General features: G+C 34.7%; 1 protein-coding gene across 1 annotated transcript in view; it reads right to left on the bottom strand.

The window, feature by feature from the left end:
* LOC148941385 (stromelysin-3-like) overlaps nucleotides 1-22,458 on the bottom strand; it is a 128,283-nt gene that overhangs the window by 92,869 nt on the left and 12,956 nt on the right. Inside the window, exons 3-5 of the mRNA XM_089104159.1 lie at nucleotides 19,502-19,606; nucleotides 3,825-3,993; nucleotides 2,104-2,272 (exon numbers count right to left, since the gene is read on the bottom strand). Coding sequence (XP_088960285.1) covers nucleotides 2,104-2,272; nucleotides 3,825-3,993; nucleotides 19,502-19,606 — 443 coding nt within the window. The remainder of the gene's footprint in view (nucleotides 1-2,103; nucleotides 2,273-3,824; nucleotides 3,994-19,501; nucleotides 19,607-22,458) is intronic.

Here is a 22,458-nt window from a genome sequence, read left to right as displayed (position 1 = left end):
ATTGAAGAGATGAGCAAACCCTTCGTATGCGGAATAATTTCTGTTTGTTTTGCGTTTTAGTGTCGCTCCATACTTTTAGTCTTAAAAAAAACTAGTTTTTTTGTTTTTATTTTATTTCCTTGTAAAAGTCCTGTAATGGAACAGTGAATTAATCGTTGTCTGGATATACGTAATTCAGGGTTCGATTCCAGCTTCTGCAAGGAAGCTAGAACAGGAGCTCCTTCAAGGAGCCTCTTAGTCAAGAAGCTTTTTTACTGAACGAAAGAATTCCTTGCCATCAAACTACTAAATCAAGCATCAATCAAACAAACAAACAAACAAAACAAAAACGAACAAAAACAATGAATGATTTCAGTGAAGACTAACATCAGGATGCTCTTATTTCAGTTTTATTTTCCTGTTTGTTAAAAGATGGCCGAGAAAATTTTCATTTTCGTTAGAGATTTGAAAAATAATAATTAGAGGTTCGCAATATTAGCATAAGTTGTAGTTTGGAAAATTATTATTTTAACATTTGGGTATTCTTTCACTTTCAGGAACTTTCCATAAATGCATCTGTTAGGTGAGTACATTTCAGAAACAAAGAAAAAAACGAATAAAGGATCCATCTGCTGCTGATATTCAGAAAAAAAAATTGTGTTATAAAATTCTACGAGTATTCTTCTACAGCCCAGCTGTTTAAATTAGTGTTCTAAAGATTTCATAGACAAGCACGCAAACATCCAACCCTGAGGGGAGGAGTATTAAAGGAGTTCTTCTTGGGTTGGAATCTTGACAAACGTCCTCAGAAGGAGGATGATTACTCCTATACCCTATTTCGGTGTACAGCAAAGATCTTAAAACAATACCCTGAGAAGGGTAGACATCATGTGAGAATATTGTTAAGCAAAAATCCAATGAAACCGACATCATTTTTCCCCTTTAGTCTTTGACATTAAACACGGACTTTGCTGTTGTGTTGTTTTTCATTATATGGACTTAAAAAAATATATTTAAAAAGGTACATACACGTTTCATCTCTTCAATATGAATAGTTATAGTAAAAAATATTTTTGAATTCATGCTTCCCATAAGAATCATATCACGAGTTCGAAACTCTTATAAACAAGAATTTGCCTTTGAGACGAGAAAGCGATCGTAAACTACTCTTTACACACGAGACATAGGCTCAGTTCTTTTTCAGCAAGAGGAAGAACCAACCATTTTTCAAGGGAAAAGAACAAAAGATAAGCATACAAAAAGATACTATACCATTTCCAAGAAACAGTATTCCTTTTTTATATTTCTTCTACTAATTTTATAGCTCTAAAGGTTGGTAACGCCCTTCTCTACTCATTCACGCTTCCTTGGTGTCCCATGGCACCCTTGGTGTGCAATGGATATAGTTTAGAGATAAGTTCGAGCTATTACAGTGAACATAGTTGACTTTAGATTGGTAGGCCTGCTGGGGACATTTCTGCTTCCTGGAAACTTCCCTACACTTTAAAATATCTAAAAAGTACAATTTTGGCTTAGTTTAGGGTCAAACAAAATGTTAGACTGGGTTAGTATTTTTTTTTCTTTTCGACACTAGGACCAGTTTCGGTCCTTTTAGGTTTCCCGCACTTTTTGGAACCCCTGTTAAAATTAGAGCAATAACGTCGAGCCTAAATACACCAGTTTTGGTTTCCAAAAGTGGGTCTTATACCCCAAAGATTCTTCTTTGAGGTCTTGTTAACCACTGATTCTAACTTTTGTACGAGCGTACATTCTTCTTAGGAATTAGGCAAAACTGGCCATGATTGGCCCCGAAATTGTTTCGCATACTGATTTCATGTATTTTTTGTTTTAATAATGCCATATTAGTCATTTTCAAGCTGTGACTCATACTTGCTTTCGTATCTTGTTTTTTGATTAAAAAATATATATATCCTTGGTCAAACGTTGAAAACTTAATTTCCTTTCTCAATAAAAATTGTGAATAGAATGGTGATACATACCCTTTGTTTTTAGGAACTGTGATATATAGTTCCTATATATCATTATATATGTTCCTATATATCATTATATATAGTTCCTATATAAAAGGGATTAAAAATATTTTGGAAATTAAGCCCTAGACACTAGATTAAAAAGAAGGTTGTAAAAATATGTACCTTTATAACTATTTATAGTCCAGGTTTCTGCGTCATCAAAATGGGCATCTCCGCCGTAGATTGGGAAAAAAGCATGGGCTAAAGTGCCTCCAGGCCCATCAAAAGGGTCCCCATCTCCATGTTCATAGTTTTCAAACCTGCAATAAACGTCTTTTTCTAAATAAATGTAAAAAAATAACAACCTACTGAACAATGCACACCTGGCGGAAAATTCTCCCATATCAAACATGCAATTGAATGACCTAGTTGCTGAAATATTTGTTTTAGGGGTAAAACTATTTTTCATCCTGTAGGTGTCTCTTAACTGAACTAAATTCTGAAAATGAAATAAATACGTGAACTAAAACAATAAATAAGAGTCAAAAATTAATTTTAAAGGAAAATTATGAACATATAAAATATAAATTGTTATCAACCAGTTCCAATTGAATCTACTCTGAGAAGTCAAGCAGTCAACAAGAAAAAAAACACAACTCCCAATTAACCCTGTTCCTTTTATTTGTGTATTTACACGGAATTATGTGACAATATTTAAGAATCATTTCGGACAAATTGCTTTAAATATTATCTTCACCACTATAGGTGTAGATATGACAATCACTTTCGAGGCGGACATTACAGGCGGATAAACAGAAATTTGTTTCTACGGACCAACATTTCACAGGGAAAGACACAACCTCGAGAACCAACAAAAACAGGGGTTCTTTTGAAAAATAGAAAAATTTATACGCGAAATCTAAAAAACATGAGCATCCTTTTTTTTGGGGGGGGGGGGAGGAAATGAGCCCTCTGCCCGCTCCGTAAGTTTCTGGTTTACTAGAAACATACTATTTGAGTAGTGCTGAGTTTTGGGAAGATTAAAGGTGCGTAAATGTATATAATATTCTAAAATATGACATATATGAAACAAAATACAAAAATACTTTTATAGCAAACGGAATGGGGAAAAATCCACTTCAGGGACTTCCCTCATGAACAAAGGTTGAAACAAGGATTGCCATGAAGCTCAAAATAGATCATCTTCCCTGCACAATTCAGTAAGTAAAATTTAGTTGGTCTATGGCTACCTCAGATAATCTTATTTTATATAATTGATAAGTATTCATAAAACAAAGCCAATCATGTGAGGTTTTCCAAGTATGGCCGAAGTCAATACTTTCCCGATGTACATTTGCAAACAGAGTCTAGTTAGTTTCTGCACCACAAAAGTGCATATCCTCTCTCGCTGCAGGAGCATCAGGTTAAAACTTTTTTTTTGGGGGGGGGGGAAGTGGAGGGGAGAAGTAGGGAGTTTGGTCTATTTTTTGGGGGGGGGAGGAAAATATTTTTCCTCCACTTAGTAGCATTTATTAGTCATTTCACTGCAGACTAATTATAACGTTCAGATAAATTATGTAATGCAGAAATATATATGAAATTCAAGGGCGTATCCAGGATTTTTGTTCGGGGTGGAGGGGGTTACAAAAAAAAAAAAAAAGCATCAAAAATTTGTTTATATGTATTTTTATTACGTTTGGAAGAGTCAGGCAAAAATTTCGAGGAGGGGGGTTCAAGCCCCCCCCTCTTTGAATACGACCTTGATCAAATTCTACTATTATATATAGGTGTAAATTACTTCATACAGTTATTGCGCTTCCTCTTTTAAATATTTGAACACTTTTATTGTAATGTAAGTTAATTTGAGAATACCTTATCTCGATATGAACTCTGCCAGTTTCCCTTTTGATAAAGTTCAATTGTGTAGCTTTGGCCCATACATCAAAGGCTCTGGCGATTTCGATGTCAACATCCAGCTTTTTTAACTTTGATGGGTATCTTGAAATTCTGTATGTAAGATCTTTAACACGCCATCTGCTTCCTGTAAAGGAATTCTTTTTTACTTCTGAGTTTTATTTGGCGTTCTTCGGACAGGTGGAAAGTAAATCAGCACATTGACACATTAGGGAACTAATTTTTGACAAATCTCGAGAACTAACCTACCCACCGACCAATTTATTCGGCGTTTTTGCTTGTAAAATGCTGAACGACAACTGGGATTTGGTGACGGTTCATGATTCACCCTGCAGTTTCCATCAGAGGCCGTTTAAAATTATAGTAGGCTCGTTTTTTGACTCATGAAAGTGCTAAGATCTTACATCTTTTGAAAGAAAACGATTTTAAGGAAAATCTGAGGACCATGAACTTACTTCTTAGGCTGTTCTTTTGCCAACATCTTTCTTCATTCCGCTATGATCAGTGGTCTAATGGCTTTGGTGAGATTGCCATCAAAGTTCACTGTTCAATGTACTGTTTTGGCAATGAGGTTTAAGATCTTGGCACATTGATGAAGCAAAATACGATAACCTGAGCCGAAAGAATTAATATCTTCCATGTAAGGTCTTAGCACTTTGATGAGTCAAAGAACGGGCTCAATATCGTCGACTTCATCTATTTACCTTTTAGGCGTTAGAAAAAAATATCATCAAAAAGTCTTGTAAAAGTTACGTGATTGAATATTCAAGTTTCTTCTGCTGATCTGTCATTTACATGCGCGTTCAAGAGAAAAATTGCAAATTCTGTGTCATCATCTCTATTTTTAGCAGAAACCGTATTTGAGTCTTCCACTGCAAAAGATCTTTACCTATCGTAGATATTCGTACACTACCCATCCTGGTAACAAACAAATCTTTTGGCTATTTAGATTAACAAACACGTTAAAAATCGCTGAAAAAAAGAAAAAGTTCCTTTTCAAGTTTTCAAGAGAAACCTAGATAATACCATAATTTTGGCTCAGTGAAGGAATAGATCTTCAGCAACTAAAACCAATGGTGTATCTTATACCTCAGCTGCAAGTTAAAGCCGTGAACTGGTGAAAAATCGTCGATTTCACAGAGAACATAAACCTTAAGTTGAAGTTCATTTTGTCGTGCGGAAGTCATTTAGAATTTGGCTAATCTATTACTTAGTCATTTGGAATTTCTACTCATCTACTTAGTTGCTTGCAGAGTCAAGTTTTCCTGGATAAACACTCAAGATATCTAACATTATGCATTCGCCAAAACCATTAAATTACGAATTTTTCACGAGAGCTCTAGATAGCAGAAGAAGTTATCGCTGTATAAACACTTGCTGAGACTGATATATTTCTTAGCCTGCATTCGATAAAGCTTGTTGTTATTAATTGCAATTACTTATTGAACAAGTACGAACTATTATGCTGTATTGAACAGCGTTTGAACAGAAATTGGTTTTACGCAAGTAATTTGGAAATTGGAAGAAATAGTCAAAGTTTAGTGGTCTAACTTTTCCTCTCTAAACGCCAGTGTTGTTCCTATTACACTAAAAATTATAGTCAGAATAAAAAAAAATGTTGGAGTTTAAAAATCTTGCATCTCCATAGCAGCTTTTAAGAAAGGTTCTAACAAGAAGATTTTGAATTTACTCTAATATACAAATGTACCAAAAATTTTCTATCTGGAAAAGAACGAATTGCAGTTCATTAACTCTGACACACAATAAGCCAATAAATAATTTAATAGTTTCAATAAACACTATTGATCAATAATCGCAATTGTTTTAACGCAAGAATTACACATATGTTGGTATCCCAAATTCAACTTAGGTGCGCTAACGGATTGGCTATTTCTTGCAAAATTCTGGCAAAATTTTTAACTTATTGTTTTGTGATTCTGTATAGTAAAGAATCTCAAAATGTCATTTCAGAAGTACAAGGTGAGACTGAAAACTCGCCTTTTTTGCTAAGGTGAGTTGACGTATTTTCAGCCTCAGCCCCTTTAAGACTGCGCTAATTTTCTTTAATGTGTATCTTCCCCGTGCAAGTTTTTGGTATGTAATTATCCATATTGTTAATATCTGAACTCAAGATGACAATTTTGCTATCATTTGATACTTGAGATTTAGTTTTATTCACCCTCCTAATGTATATATTTGAAAGTTGCTTTGTATTTTATTTAGATTCAAAAATACGTTGAAAATAAGCAAAATACTTGGAAAAATAGGAACATTTCTGTATTCACTAAACATGTTTAGATAAGGAAACTTCGAAGTAATATCATAATTCTGTCTCGGTGATTGGATAGATATAAAATTATTGAGCCCAACATAATGAGATCTTGACCAGTCGATGGGACATACAGCTGTAGGCTTGTTGAAAAATAGCATGTTTTGTACGAAACATAAACCTTTATGACCATCCTTTCCATATAATTCTTTCGTAGTCCAGATTGTACACGACGAAATTTTTGAAATTGTACAAATTTGGAAATTGAATTCCTAATAAATCGTTTTAACACAAAAATATGTATCTTAAGGGTATTGAGAGTATGAAAAGGACAAAGGCCTTCTCCCATTTGCTTTTTCTTTTGGTTATTTGAGTTTATTTGACAATTAACAGAAACTGTATTCGAAAAGCAGCCGATTACGGTTAATATTTTACATTAGTAAATGTTAAGTCTGTTTGTAACAGAACATGATACAATTCTAACACAAATATTATTTGAAAAAAATACCTTTTATTTTGGCCTCAAAGTCAAAATAAAATAAATGAATATTAGGCACTTTGTTTCCACCTTCATTGCTAGTAAGGGTCTTATCCAAGGTGGGGGGGGGGACTAAGTGGCTATAAACCCCTTTTAGCGAACCCCAACTCAAAATTATTTTGGTAGCCCCCCTTCATAGAACAAGATCCTGGATACTGCCCTGGGGCTAGTACAATACATAATCAAAATATCCGAAGCCAAATAAGAAAAACAAATCATGTTTGGTTAGTTACTGTTTCTAAGACCATAACTAGATTTTATTCCTTTTTTAAGTCGTAATTTATACGGAAACAGGACTTAGAATATATTTTATGACTTACTCTCTAATCTACCGACATTCCATAGGCGTCTATCAAAGGGTGTGTTCGAGGAGAGGCGTATCTAACCAACATTGCAGCTAAATTATTGACCATCATTCTACTACGGAGGTTCCAAACAGCGAGAGATAAGCGACCTCGGGAAAACCAATCCGGGTTTCAGCCTGGCAGAGGATGCTCAGATCAGATTTTCGCCCTCCGTTTGATCATGCAACAATGCTAAAGTTACTCATCAACATATTCATAGATTACGTTGCTGCCTTCGACTCAGTTGAACGGCAAACTTTGTGGAAGATTCTCCTTGAAGATGACATACCGCAGGAATTCGTTGACATCCTGGAAACTTATTACCAAGGATTTGCATCCCGATTCAGAGTCCATGGCGATGAATCTTCACTGGTCGACGTAGAATGGGGTGTCAAACAAGGCTGTATACTCTCTCCGGTCATTTCAATTATTGTATCGATTGGATCCTTGAACATGATCTCTGGATATTTGAAGGAGTACTAGTTGGTAGAAACGTCAGCTTTACAGACCTTGACTATGCAGACGATGTAAATATTCTCGCCCTGAAACCAGACTCAGCCCAGCTAATGCTTGATGAAGTGGCATATTTCTCAGCCTACCTTGACCTTTCGATAAACTCAAAGAAAACGAAAGTTCTTGGCCAGAACGTCACAAGATACTATTAACTCACCCTCTATGGTCTCCCCCTTGAAAAGGTTCAAAGCTTCGTCTATCTGGGATCTGAGATGGATTCGAAAGGAGGGTGCGATAAAAATGTCAACAGAAGAATGTCTGAAGCTCAAGCAGCCTTTGCTCTACTCCGCAAGCATATTTGGACTCGTCGAGAGATTAGCTTAAGAACCAAGATAAGCATTTATAGGTCGACAGAGAGGGCAGTTCTACTCTACTGTGTCGAATCCTGACCTATCAAAGCAGCTCAGGGGCGCACTCTGGAAGTCTTCAACCACTGTTGCTTGCGTTCAATCTTGTGCATCCGGTTCTCAGACCAGATTTTGAACTACGAAATCTGCCGACGTTATAACAATATGGAAAGACTCTCAGGCCTCAATAAGCTCCGCTGGCTTGGACGAGCTTTATCACGCCCTGTCAATTGCCTTGTTAAACAAATACTGCACGATGTACCTCTACTAACATGGCGTAGAAGACAAGGAGAATAGTTAAAAAATCAGTGGACGCTAGTTACACAAGATCTCGAGCCAGCTGGAGGTTTTCGCAAATTTGGCCACAGATAGGAAATATGCTGGCTGAGGTTCGCGGAAGAGTTGGCATAAGACTGGTCATGGGAGACCATCATTCAGAAGCTTTGTTTAGATGCCGGATGAGGCGGAAACGCCTGGTCCTGCTGCAAGTAAGTACAAGTAATTAAGTGCTCGAAGAATTAAATATTTGTTCACATTATGGGGAACGTCTTTTTGCACCGGTGTAAAACTTTAAGCCATAGTATTGACTATACACTAATAATTATAGCAATAATATAGAAAGTAACTCAAAATATTTTTTATTATTTATAAAAACTAAAGAAGCAGACTAGCTGTGGTGCGTATCAAGGGTGACATCCATGCCCAACGAGCGATTTATTGCAATTTTGTCCGTGTTGTTCAGCCATTTCTATATAATACGTCTGTATTGACTAAGGTGACCCCCCCCCACCACCCAAATTAAAGAAAAATAGACACGTGTGCCTAATTATCTCCGTTCGCAATAGATCTTTCCCACCTGTGAGCTTCTTCTCTCTCCCAGGTTGAGTATCATTTTGAGAAGGCAAAGTTATCAGATAAAGTAGGATTCTATAAAAAAAAAAAAACTCTGTTGGTCTCATCGCCAGCAAAAAGCCCACTTTGTGGGCTTTTATAATCTTCCTCCATTCGCAACACTTCTTTGTCAAATATTTTGGGATACATAGTAAAAAGAACAAGTAAGAGCTTGCCCCCGTGTTGAAAAAAAAGCTACAAACAGCAAGATTCAAAGCTGAAGATACCATAAGAGCGGAAGAAAATGACAAATGTGCAAGGATTGAAGGCCTGGGCCTCGTCGAAGGGAATGATAATTGACGACATGATAGCAAGCATGCGAGGGACAAATGGCTGAGGAAATGGATCCATAATCTTTGTTTTTTATTTCTTGAAAATCCTAAATTCCAAAAAACAGACAGATTTTACTTATATAATAGGCTGTGGGATTTAAGGGATGCAAGCGAGCTCAGTTTTTTTTTCGTCGGTAAAAAGTGAATATTAAGGATCAAGGCCGTATCTCGGGAGGGGGAGGGGGGATTAGGGGGTTTGAACCTCCCCCAAAATGTTTGTCTGACTCATAAAAACGTAACAAAAATGAATATAAACAAATTTTGGTACCGGTGCATTAGATGGTCACTTCTAAAAAGTCAGGTTTGATTAATGCTAATGAAATAAAATAGGATGAATATATAATAGTTTAGAAACAAATTTGGGCTATATATTTGCACATTAGGGGGTGGGGAGTAAAGCATAGCATATATTAAATACGTAACCTAACCTAGGTACCTTCCCCCCTAAACCGCCAAAAATAACATTTTAAATACCGTAAACTCAATAAAACTGCTCTGCATTCCATTTCTTAATAGCGGTCTCTTTGAAAATAACCGGTCTCTGGCGGGTTTCGTCTGTCATTGCATGACTGGTTTCCTTGCACAGTATATAAACGTCACCATCTAATGCACTAGTACCCAAATTTCGTATGTGTTTTTTGAGTTTTTTTGGGTAACCCCCCCCCCCCAAAAAAAAATGAGTAAAACCCCCTTCGAAAAAAATCCCGGGTACGGTACGGCCTTGTTAAGGATACACCTGAATCCTTTTTTAGTAACAGCTGTATTTGTGGAGTGAAAAACAAAGTTAAGACTCCTTTACGGAAGGGGAACAAGGGTACCTCGAATTTTGTGCTGAGGTGAAACGATTATTCTCCAGCCCCCGTAAACGATTATGCGCTACTTTTTTTTTCTTGCTATGCCTATCGTCCGACAGGTTCCGCTGCTAGTCATACTACTCTGATAACGCCCTCTTTAAAATTATATTTACTTTGTACGTATGAATCACCAAGCGACTCTTCGTTTCCTTTTATTTATAGTCTGCTAAGGAATTCATGTTCAATTTAACAATTAAACAAAATTCCCGTTACCTTTTTTTGCGGCGAAAGACAGAGAAAATAAAACAGGAATTCAAAACTAGTTTCCGGATATGAATCATCCATCCTAATAGCATAGTATGGCGATGACTTGTATTGTAAGAATCGAACTTTATTTGATGATCGTTTCTTAGTAACCACGAAAACATACTGAAATATTAAAAAAGTCCAGGAACGAGTCGATTCTGGTTTCAAAAGACCAATTTTCAAAACATAAATTCATGAAAAGGTAATCCCAACGCTGAATCCCAGATTAGTTGCCCCACAAAGAAATATTTCTAGCGAGTTGTTGTCTGTAAGATAAAACTAAAATCTAGTGCAAGTGATCAACAAAAGAATCAATTTTTTTTTTACAAAATACATCAAAAAGTTGTTTGTGTCGATTTTGCTACTTTTTTCCGAGTTGGACAATTTTTTTTTTTTTGGGGGGGGGGGGGGGTCACCCCTGGTAACTTCCTCTGGATACGGTCCTGCTGATGGAGCTAGAAACCATCACCAGCTCTCTAGAACCAAAATGTAACTAGACATTCTTGAAACGGTCAGATCTAGTCTCCTTTAAAATACTAATTTATATATGAACCCAGGCATCTAACCTTTAAGAGGCTAATTAAGATACGTTATGTCTCATGTAAATCTGTGAAACAGCGGGGTTAATAAATACCGAAAATTGGATAATCAACAATTGGACATCTAGAATGCGTGAAATACGACTTTTCAGAAGAATTCCACACTATTCCTTTATGGCCTTAAATAGATCACAGATTAAATATCATCTGTGTACAGAGATAACACTATTGTGTTGCAGAAATAATTTAAGATTTTTTGGCGCAAATTTTATGACTCTGATCATCAGGAGACCATTTCCTCTAACTATACCTCAGGCGGTGTCCCTGGGTGCATACGACTGTTTACTTTTGCCCTGCCTCCGAGTCTATCTCTAGTATCTTTGACCTCACCACTTACGTTTTGAGACTCCTAGCAGGTTTAGTTTCGAGTTCGTATGTTAAAGATGTCCCTTTAATGCCTGAAGAGTTTCAACTCGATACGGTAGCTATGACCTTCAATAATGAGGAGTCTATCTCTAGTATCTTTGACCTCACCACTTACGTTTTGAGACTCCTAGCAGGTTTAGTTTCGAGTTCGTATGTTAAAGATGTCCCTTTAATGCCTGAAGAGTTTCAACTCGATACGGTAGCTATGACCTTCAATAATGAGGAGTCTATCTCTAGTATCTTTGACCTCACCACTTACGTTTTGAGACTCCTAGCAGGTTTAGTTTCGAGTTCGTATGTTAAAGATGTCCCTTTAATGCCTGAAGAGTTTCAACTCGATACGGTAGCTATGACCTTCAATAATGAGGAGTAGCTTTTGAGCACGAATTACCTTAAAGATGTCCCTTTAATGCCTGAAGAGTTTCAACTCGATACGGTAGCTATGACCTTCAATAATGAGGAGTAGCTTTTGAGCACGAATTACCTTAAAGATGTCCCTTTAATGCCTGAAGAGTTTCAACTCGATACGGTAGTTATGACCTTCAATAATGAGGAGTAGCTTTTGAGCACGAATTACCTTCCAAAGTTCTTCTTTTTTCGAGACAGAGTTTACAATGATTATTCTAGCAACAATTAAATAAATAAAAAACAAGTTTTTTAACTGAAAGTAAGGAACGACGTTAAAACTTAAAACGAACAGAAATTATTCCGTATTTGAAAGGGGCTGTCCCCTCCTCAACGCCTCGCTCTTTACGCTAAATTTTTTTTTTATTTAAAAGAAAATAGAGTTGTGAGAAAGTCAAACTTTAGCGTAAACAGCGAGGCGTTGACGAGGGGACAGCCCCTTTCATATACACAATAATTTCTGTTTGTTTTAAGTTTTAACATCGTTCCTTACTTTCAGTAAAAAAAAACTTGTTTTTTTTTATTTAATTTTTGAACGTTTTTGAATTAATGCAGTTTTTGATTTTGGCTCACCGTACAAAAATAATCAAAACAAAATTTGCATATTAATTTTACTTTTATTTGGTTAAATGGCTTTCTCGAAACTTGTTTAATTTTATTTACGAACGTTTTTATTAGTAATAAATATACATAACTTGCGAATTAACTTACGTAACGAACTTCTGTATTCATAGATTTTTAATACGTATATTAGGGGGTTCGCCCGCTAGTCAATACCTTGCTTTATAAGCTAAGTTTCGAATTTTGTTCCAATTGTTTAAAAATGACCGCTTAATCACAAAAGCCGTTAACTAGAATAAATAGCTCTTATGGAAGTACTAAAAAATCTTTGGCTTGAAGAACGAGGTATTGTCTAGGGGGTGAAACCAATCATATACGTAATATTTTCTGTGTGTTTTAAGTTTTGATGTTGCTGCTTACTTTTAGTTGAAAAACTTGTTTTTTTTTTTATTTAATTTCTGATCTTTTTTTTTAAATAATGCTGGGAAATCCGGCGTCCCCTTCATAGCAATGTCCCTTCCCCCATGAAAACTTCCTTCATCGAAAGATTCTCCTATATAACCCCCGACCCACCCCTAACCCCCACTACCAGAAAGAATCCCCCCTGAAAACGTCTGTATACTTCCCAATAAACAATACAATATGTTAACATTGGGAAATGAGCGTGGGACGGGGCCTAGTTTCCCTCCATTTTTTTGGTCACTTAAAAAGGGCACCAGAACTTTTAATTTCCGTTCCAATGAGACCTTCCATGATATTCTAGGACCGCTGGGTCGATACAACCACCCCTGGGAAAAAAAACAAATAAACACGCACCCGTCATCTTTCTTCTTGCAAAAAATCCACAACTCTACATTATTGCAGAAAGGTGCTTGAAACCTCTGCAGTAGGGTTCTCTAATAAGATGAATCTGATGGTGTGATTTTTATTAAGGTTCTATAGCTTTTAGGTGGTCTTTCCCCCTTCTTTCGAAAATCAGCCAAATTTTCTCAGGCGCGTAACTTTTGATGGGTAGGACTAAACTTGATGAAGCGTACATATTTGAAATCAGCATTAAAATCTGATTCTTTTGATGTATCTATTGATATCAAAATCCCGTTTTCTAGAGTTTCGGTTACCATTGAGCCAGGTCCAGTTGCCCTCCATTTTTTTGGTTACTTAAAAAGGGCACTAGAACTATTAATTTCCGTTCCAATGAGCCCTTCCACGATATTTCATTAAGGTTCTATAACTTTTAGGGGGTCTTTCCTCCTTTTTTCGAAAATCAGACTAATTTTCTCAGGCACGTAAATTTTGATGGGTAAGACTAAACTTGATGAAACTTATATATTTGAAATCAGCATTAAAATTTGATTCTTTTGATGCATCTATTGATATCAAAATCCTGTTTTCTAGAGTTTCGGTTGCCATTGAGCCGGGTCCAGTTGCCCTCCATTTTTTTCGGTCACTTAAAAAGGGCACTAGATTTTTTAATTTCCGTTCCAATGAGCCCTTCCACGATATTCTAGGACCACTGGGTCAATACGATGACCCCTGGGAAAAAAAACAACAAAAAAACAAATAAACACGCATCCGTGATCTTTCTTCTGGCAAAAAATGCAAAATTCCACATTTTAGTAGATAGAAGTTTGAAACCTCTACAGTAGGATTTTCTGATACGCTGAATATGATGATGTGATATTCATTAAGGTTCTATAACTTTTAGGGAGTCTTTCCCCCTTTTTTCGAAAATCAGTCAAATTTTCTCAGGCGCGTAACTTTTGATGAAACTTATATATTTGAAATCAGCATTAAAATCTGATTCCTTTGATGTATCTATTGATATCAAAATCCCGTTTTCTAGAGTTTCGGTTACTATTGAGCCGGGTCGCTCATTACTTACAGTTCGTTACCACGTTACCACGAACTGTTTGATTACTGCCAGCACAGTAGTGTAGAAGAAAAGTGAGGAAAGTATCCCTGGCTCGCTACACGCCTGATAGCCTTTATTTCTGCTCCCATTTCAGCGTGTTTTCTTTTTTTCTGATCTGGTATTCCAGATTCCTGGTTAACTTTTAATTGACGCGTTCAACTCTTCGGTATGTGACAAGAATAAATTAAGAAAGATAATTATGAACTGTAATGCGGAAAATTCAAAAATAGGTCCCGGCAAAACTCATGTTGATTGCAATCTAGCGCTTTGAAGAGCGGAATCAAATAACTTGAAATACACAATATACCCTCCTTTTCTTTCTAGACGTTTGGTCACCTATTCGAATAGCGTCCCAGGAGAAATAATACCTGAACGCTATTTTTAACTAGTTCAAAAGGAATTATAACCATTTCTTATAGGAGAGTCGATTATTACCACCAGTGTTGCATAATCTATTATTCTTTGATGAAGTAAAAACTAATTTTTTTATTTCATAAAGTAAAAACATATGTTTAAAAATTTCGAAGAACAAAAATTTAGATCTAACAAGAGTAGAACTAAAGCCATACAATAAGCCAAACGAAAAGACGCACAGAAATTACAATGAAAGTATAAATAAATTAATAAGCCTAAAACAAACAGAAATTAAAATGTATAATCAAGCCAAAACATAAAATGAAAAAAAATTAAACGTATAATGAAGCCAAATTACAAAAAGAGCCAAAATAAGAAAAAAAAAGAAGAAATGAAGCCTAAAATCAACAATAATTAAAATCAATAGCTTAGCTAAACTTGAAAATAACAGAAACTATCAACAACAAGAAAACTGCAACGCCTCCAACCCTACAATATTTAAGTGTCATTTGCACTTTGCTTAACACTTGATTTTTATTTTTCATAATCCCAAGAAGCATAAATAAAACACTAGCTATTACTTTGCATCAAATTTTGCTTAGATCCACCTTCGTTTTCTGGTACACGATTTTTATTTTTCTGAACCCCAAAAAGCGTAAGTAAAACACTAGCTATTACTTTGCATCAAGTTTTGCTTAGATCCAGCTTCGTTTTCTGGTAAACGATTTTTATTTTTCTGAATCCCAAGAAGCATAAGTAAAATACTAGCTATTACTTTGCATCAAGTTTTGCTTAGATCCACCTTCGTTTTCTGGTGAACGATTTTCATTTTGATGAATCCCAAGAAGCATAAGTAAAACACTAGCTATTACTTTGCATCAAGTTTTGCTTAGATCCACCTTTGTTTTCCGGTAAACGATTTTTATTTTTCAGAATCCCGAGAAGTATAAGTAAAACACTTGCTATTACTTTGCATCATGTTTTGCTTAGATCCACCTTCGTTTTCTGGTAATTTTTTTTTATTTTTATGAATCCCAAGAAGCATAAGTGGAACACTAGCTATTTATTTACATAAAGTTTTGCTTAGATCCATCTTCGTTTTCTGGTAAACGATTTTTATTTTTCTGAATTCCAAAAATCATAAGTAAAACACTAGCTATTACTTTGCATCAAATTTTGCTTAGATCAACCTTCGTTTTCTGTTAAACGATTTTTATTTTTCTGAATCTCAAGAAGCATAAGTAAAACACTAGGTATTACTTTGCATCAAGTTTTGCTTAGATCCACCTTCGTTTACTGGTAAACGATTTTTATTTCTTTGCATCAAGTTTTGCTTAGATCCACCTTCTTTTTCTGGTAAACGATTTTTATTTTCTGAATCCCAAGTAGCATAAGTAAAACACTAGCTATTACTTTGTATCAACTTTTGCTTTGATCCACCTTCGTTTTCTGGTAAACGATTTTTATTTTTCTGAATCCCAAGAAGCATAAGTAAAACCCTAGCTATTACTTTGCATCAAATGTTGCTTAGATCTACTTTCGTTTTCTTTTAAACGATTTTTATTTTTCTGAATCCCAAGAAGCATAAGTAAAACACTAGTTAATACTTCGTATCAAGTTTTGTCTAGATCCACCTTCGTTTTCTGGTAAACGATTTTTATTTTCTGAATCCCAAGAAGCATAAGTAAAACAATAGCTATTACTTTGCATCAAGTTTTGCTTAGATCCACCTTCGTTTTCTGGTGAACGATTTTCATTTTGATGAATCCCAAGAAGCATAAGTAAAACACTAGCTATTACTTTGCATCAAGTTTTGCTTAGATCCACCTTTGTTTTCCGGTAAACGATTTTTATTTTTCAGAATCCCGAGAAGTATAAGTAAAACACTTGCTATTACTTTGCATCATGTTTTGCTTAGATCCACCTTCGTTTTCTGGTAAACGATTTTCATTTTGATGAATCCCAAGAAGCATAAGTAAAACACTAGCTATTACTTTGCATCAAGCTTTGCTTAGATCCACCTTTGTTTTCCGGCAAACGATTTTTATTTTTCAGAATCCCGAGAAGTATAAGTAAAATACTAGCTATTACTTTGCATCAAGTTTTGCTTAGATCCACCTTCGTTTTCTGGTGAACGATTTTCATTTTGATGAATCCCAAGAAGCATAAGTAAAACACTAGCTATTACTTTGCATCAAGTTTTGCTTAGATCCACCTTTGTTTTCCGGTAAACGATTTTTATTTTTCAGAATCCCGAGAAGTATAAGTAAAACACTTGCTATTACTTTGCATCATGTTTTGCTTAGATCCACCTTCGTTTTCTGGTAATTTTTTTTTATTTTTCTGAATACCAAGAAGCATAAGTGGAACACTAGCTATTTATTTACATAAATTTTTGCTTAGATCCATCTTCGTTTTCTGGTAAACGATTTTTATTTTTCTGAATTCCAAAAATCATAAGTACAACACTAGCTATTACTTTGCATCAAATTTTGCTTAGATCAACCTTCGTTTTCTGTTAAACGATTTTTATTTTTCTGAATCTCAAGAAGCATAAGTAAAACACTAGGTATTACTTTGCATCAAGTTTTGCTTAGATCCACCTTCGTTTACTGGTAAACGATTTTTATTTCTTTGCATCAAGTTTTGCTTAGATCCACCTTCTTTTTCTGGTAAACGATTTTTATTTTCTGAATCCCAAGTAGCATAAGTAAAACACTAGCTATTACTTTGTATCAACTTTTGCTTTGATCCACCTTCGTTTTCTGGTAAACGATTTTTATTTTTCTGAATCCCAAGAAGCATAAGTAAAACCCTAGCTATTACTTTGCATCAAATGTTGCTTAGATCTACTTTCGTTTTCTTTTAAACGATTTTTATTTTTCTGAATCCCAAGAAGCATAAGTAAAACACTAGTTAATACTTCGTATCAAGTTTTGTCTAGATCCACCTTCGTTTTCTGGTAAACGATTTTTATTTTCTGAATCCCAAGAAGCATAAGTAAAACAATAGCTATTACTTTGCATCAAGTTTTGTTTAGATCCACATTCGTTTTCTGGTAAACGATTTTTATTTTCTGAATCCCAAGAAGCATAAGTAAAACACTAGCTATTACTTTACATCAACTTTTGCTTAGATGCACCTTCGTTTTCTGGTAAACGATTTTTATTTTTCTGAATCCCGAGAAGCATAAGTAAAACACTAGCTATTACTTTACATCAACTTTTGCTTAGATCCACCTTCGTTTTCTGGTAAACGATTTTTATTTTTCTGAATCCCAAAAGCATAAGTAAAACCCTAGCTATTACTTTGCATCAAATGTTGCTTAGATCTACCTTCGTTTTCTTGTAAACGATTTTTATTTTTCTGAATCCAAAGAAGCATAAGTAAAACACTAGTTATTACTTCGTATCAAGTTTTGTTTAGATCCACCTTCGTTTTCTGGTAAACGATTTTTATTTTTCTGAATCCCAAAAGCATAAGTAAAACCCTAGCTATTACTTTGCATCAAATGTTGCTTAGATCTACCTTCGTTTTCTTGTAAACGATTTTTATTTTTCTGAATCCAAAGAAGCATAAGTAAAACACTAGTTATTACTTCGTATCAAGTTTTGTTTAGATCCACCTTCGTTTTCTGGTAAACGATTTTTATTTTTCTGAATCCCAAGAAGCATAAGTAAAACACTAGTTATTACTTCGCATCAAGTTTTGTTTAGATCCACATTTGTTTTCTGGTAAACTATTTTTATTTTCTGAATCCCAAGAAGCATAAGTAAAACACTAGCTATTACTTTACATCAACTTTTGCTTAGATCCACCTTCGTTTTCTGGTAAACGATTTTAATTTTTCTGAATCCCAAGAAGCATAAGTAAAACACTAGCTATTACTTTGCATCAAATTTTGCTTAGATCCACCTTCGCTTTCTGGTAAACGTTCTGATTACATAAAATTAGAGCTCCCCCTTCCCTTTTCCCACAGAGGTTGCATGGCGTCCAGACACCCAAAAGACATAGATAGGGCATTTAATCTTACTGTCTATCCAGATTTGTTGAAGCTTATTAGTTTCTTCTAGTAGAAATGCTAATGACAGAATTTAAGGGTGCCCCTCCCTTTCCTCTCCCAAGGAGATAAATTTGATCCCGATTCCAAAAAGTAATTTTAGGACACTACCACTTACATCCTAAACAGCTCCATCAATTGGATGCCCTGATGGCAAGAATTTAGGGATCGTCCTATCCTCCTCTCCAAACAAAAGTTGAATTGTGTATAAACAAGCAAAACGTACAGCTAAGACAAAGTGAATTTCGTATCAAGTTGGTTTGAGATCTCAACTTGGGATAAAATATGGAAGGTGTATTGATGACGAGATTCTGAAAAAGCCTTCCTCTCTTCCCCCAAATATCAATCGAATCATAATCGAAATTGCTTCGGTCTATTTTTGTTCCCAAGCTTTAAATGAATTCGAAGTTTCAGAAAACTCTATCAAATTCGAATATTTTATGAAAGAGCAACATATTCCAGCTTGTGAAATTAAAGCCATCTCTGTGAAAGCTATTTCTTGGAAATCTAGAAGAGATAAAGAATTTCCATCCCACAGGATTTCAAACATTTAAGTTGACAAAAGTCTTGACATTATATGATCTCTAAGGAGTATATCTTCGGATTAATGACATTTCGTTTTGTTTCTTTGTTACATTATTTAGTAGCCTAGAAAAAAAATTGTGAAAAATTACTAGGAATTATGCAAACTTCAGAAGAACCATTCTTCCCTGTTTCTTGATCCTCATACTAGGAAAAACGTTCCCGATTTTCCTCTCTTACTGTTACCAAAAAACAGAAAAAGGTGCTCCCAAAAAAAGGAAATCTGACAGCGATAGTGTTGCCCCACAACACTATTATACAGAAAGATACACCTGGCCGTTGATTTTTTGTTTTCTATTGTCATATCCTAGAAAATATATTTGCTACTCTCGGCATAATACCCCAAAATAATATTTAGATGTTAGTTAGAAGTACTGTATTTAGACACCGAGGTAATTCCTTAATATGCTATTCAAAATTACGGAGAATTAAAATAAAACATTCAACGCTAATAAAACTTACCTTGCAATGCATATCGCTTGCTTCTATGTCCAGAAGGGCCAATGAAGTCTCGCACTCCACATCGAGGAGTGTTCATAAGCTTAATTGTTTCTGGATCTAGCAAACCTGAAAGATAGGCAGTTGTAACTGGAAGATAAAGATAGTTGAATAATCAGAAGGAGATATTCCATTCAATAATTTATTCTGGTCAAGGGACCAAATAATACCAAAATTGGGGAAAAAAATACACAAACAGCAGAAAAAAAACCGAAGACATACACTGCAGAAATAGTCTACCTGTTGTCCTATGACTTTTGTCAAATGGGAAGCAGAAAACAGAAAATAGAGATTTTTCTTAAAAAAAAAAAATTATGAGGTTTTTCTGTTTTTATTGTGAAAAAACCGAAAATAGATATTAAAAATACTAGACTTTTAATTAGAAATAATACTAAACAAATATTAGAAGTTCTAATTTGGAAATCAATATCCCAATTACCTTGGAACAAAAAATCAATAACAGCTGTTTGTATCACAAGATTATTCACTTGACATTGCAATATGCGGTTCCCAATAACTTGAGTATATATTCATTAGTTGATCATGTTTTTTTTGCAAATTTTTTTTACGTAATCGAGTTTTGGGGACTTTAAGGGTTTTGATTGGAGGATATAAATGAATTTAAAACTTGAAACAAGCAAAGATTGGCTTGAACAAGAAGTCAAACCTTATAGGGCAGAAATAAGCGAGGATATGATTCATAAAACTAATAGAAAATACAATGATGAAACCATATTTAAAGTTACTAGGAAATTACTACAAAAAAGGGTGATGTTGCTGTCACAAAAGAAAAAAGCGTTGTTTCCACTTTTCTGAAAACTATATAGATTGACCAAAATGAAAGTAAAATTTAGAGAGAAATAGGTTTAAAAGGAAAGTTGTTGACGAAAATTCCTTGGATAATAGACTAAGAAAACAACAAATTGATTGTTACAGATGTTCTGAAATTAAAACAAGGAATTCCTAAAAATCTGAGTAACATTTAATTTTTGAGCTACAATGCCGAAAAAAAAGCTACATGCACAAAATATGGTGTTTTCAGTAAAGCACACACGACACCCTATCCTTTTGGGCGTTTAAGGGGTAACAACACCATCCATACCTGTAATAATTAATTGTCGTTTTATGATTAGCTTCATTGTCCATCATAATTTCTGATTGTCTTAAAATTACATTTCTTCGTCCACGAAATATTTCTTTTCTTTTACGTTTAGTTACTTACGTAAATCATTTTCTGCTTATTTTGAGGTTTGGACTCGTTCTTTATTTTTTAAACTTACTTAGATTTGTATATTAGAAAAAGAATGTCAAACCTTGACAACGAAAAACAAACAATAGTTGTGAAAGTGTGAAAAAAGAAGAAAAAATCTAATAGTTCAGAAATATGGATATAAATATAATATAATAATAGTAGTAATGTTAAAAAATAATTTTATTAATAACAGCATTTAACTTCAGTTGATAGGAACATTGTGGTGGTAGTCGTCGTGAGAATAGTTGTGATGGGAATACCCACTCATTGATTTGCTAGCATTTATCGCAACAGTAGCCTTTATTTGTAATTAATAACTTCATAAATCCTTAAATACCAACTATGGCGGGGATCAAACACTATTTGTCAAATATATGCTTAAAATGTGTGGATTTTAGACTTTCATAATGCGATATTGGTCTCAAATTGTAGTCAGCAAATTCATAAATCCTTAAAACCAAAGTTTTGCGACAATCAGACCCAATTTTTGAAACATGCACTTTGTATATTGTGATCGTTCCTGCTTTAAAATGTTACCTTCAGATGTACAATAAAGAAAGGTCATAAACTAACATTGATGAATATCAAACGATGTTTTAATTTAGAGCAGTCACACTATGATTTTAATGATTTTAATATTAAAACTTCAATCATTAATCTCAAAATTAATTTGGAAAAAATTTCCGAAAAAGAAGTTTTTCATGGAGAAGTAAAGACAAGTATTAAAACCTAAAAACGAGGAGAAACAGAGTCATGCAACAGTTCAAATTTAAAACGTTGACAAATGATTTCAAATAAACAAACGAAACCCAAAAGGAACAGAGATTAAAGTAAAAAGAAAAAGCGAAATCAAATCAAACATAAAGATTACAGATACTGCTAAAGATGAATCTTAAAACGAACAGAAATTAAACTAATAATCAAGCAAGACTTGAAACTGACACTAGTTACCACAAATAAGAGAGAAACCGCCACTTGCTAAACCTCCTTTAGGCCGGGGTTTCATTTCCGCTTTAATAAAAATGATTTGTTTCGAACAGCATGTTTTTTATTTGTTATAGGGGCAACAACGTCAAAACAATATCACAAGGCAAATTAAGGATAGCAAATAAGTGTTGCCCCAAAGAGTGGGACTAACTCCCCTCCTACTATGGGGCTAACTGCCGCTAGTCGTTGCAAATGAAAACACGGAACCTGTCTACCATCACTAAAATATGCGCGTATTATGTTTTGATGTCAATATTGCAATATTAGCCTCATATAATTCTCTATAGAATCCTCTGAGCATCATCGTTGATTCAAAATAAAATGTTCATTTGAAATATACACCTAGTCTGTTCTGATTTTTCTGAAATGAATATGAAACAATTGGACGTGGTCAAATCTTCGGTCGATACTATTTTTCACCTTTTCGGCCTAAAACTATTATTTTGCTGCAAAGATTGCGATTTGTTCAGTTAAGCAAAAAATGACCACCTCTCCTAATAATCTACGACCAACAGTTTACAACGACTACTACTGGTGAAAAAGATTTTAAAAACGCACATGCGTGGCGATGCTTCTCTGGAAAAAACACGTAATAGTCTCTTGTTTTCTTGAGATAAGCACCCGTAATATTAGAGCTCTTGTGCCCTTAGATATATTGAATCTGACTGTGTAATCATGGTTG

The sequence above is a fragment of the Artemia sp. Qi Xiang Cuo genome, chromosome 18, assembly GCF_049724085.1.
Source record: "Artemia sp. Qi Xiang Cuo chromosome 18, ASM4972408v1, whole genome shotgun sequence".
NCBI lineage: Eukaryota > Metazoa > Arthropoda > Branchiopoda > Anostraca > Artemiidae > Artemia > Artemia sp. Qi Xiang Cuo.
The sequence above is the reverse complement of the archived record's forward strand: the minus strand, read 5'-3'. Positions and strand labels throughout refer to the sequence as shown.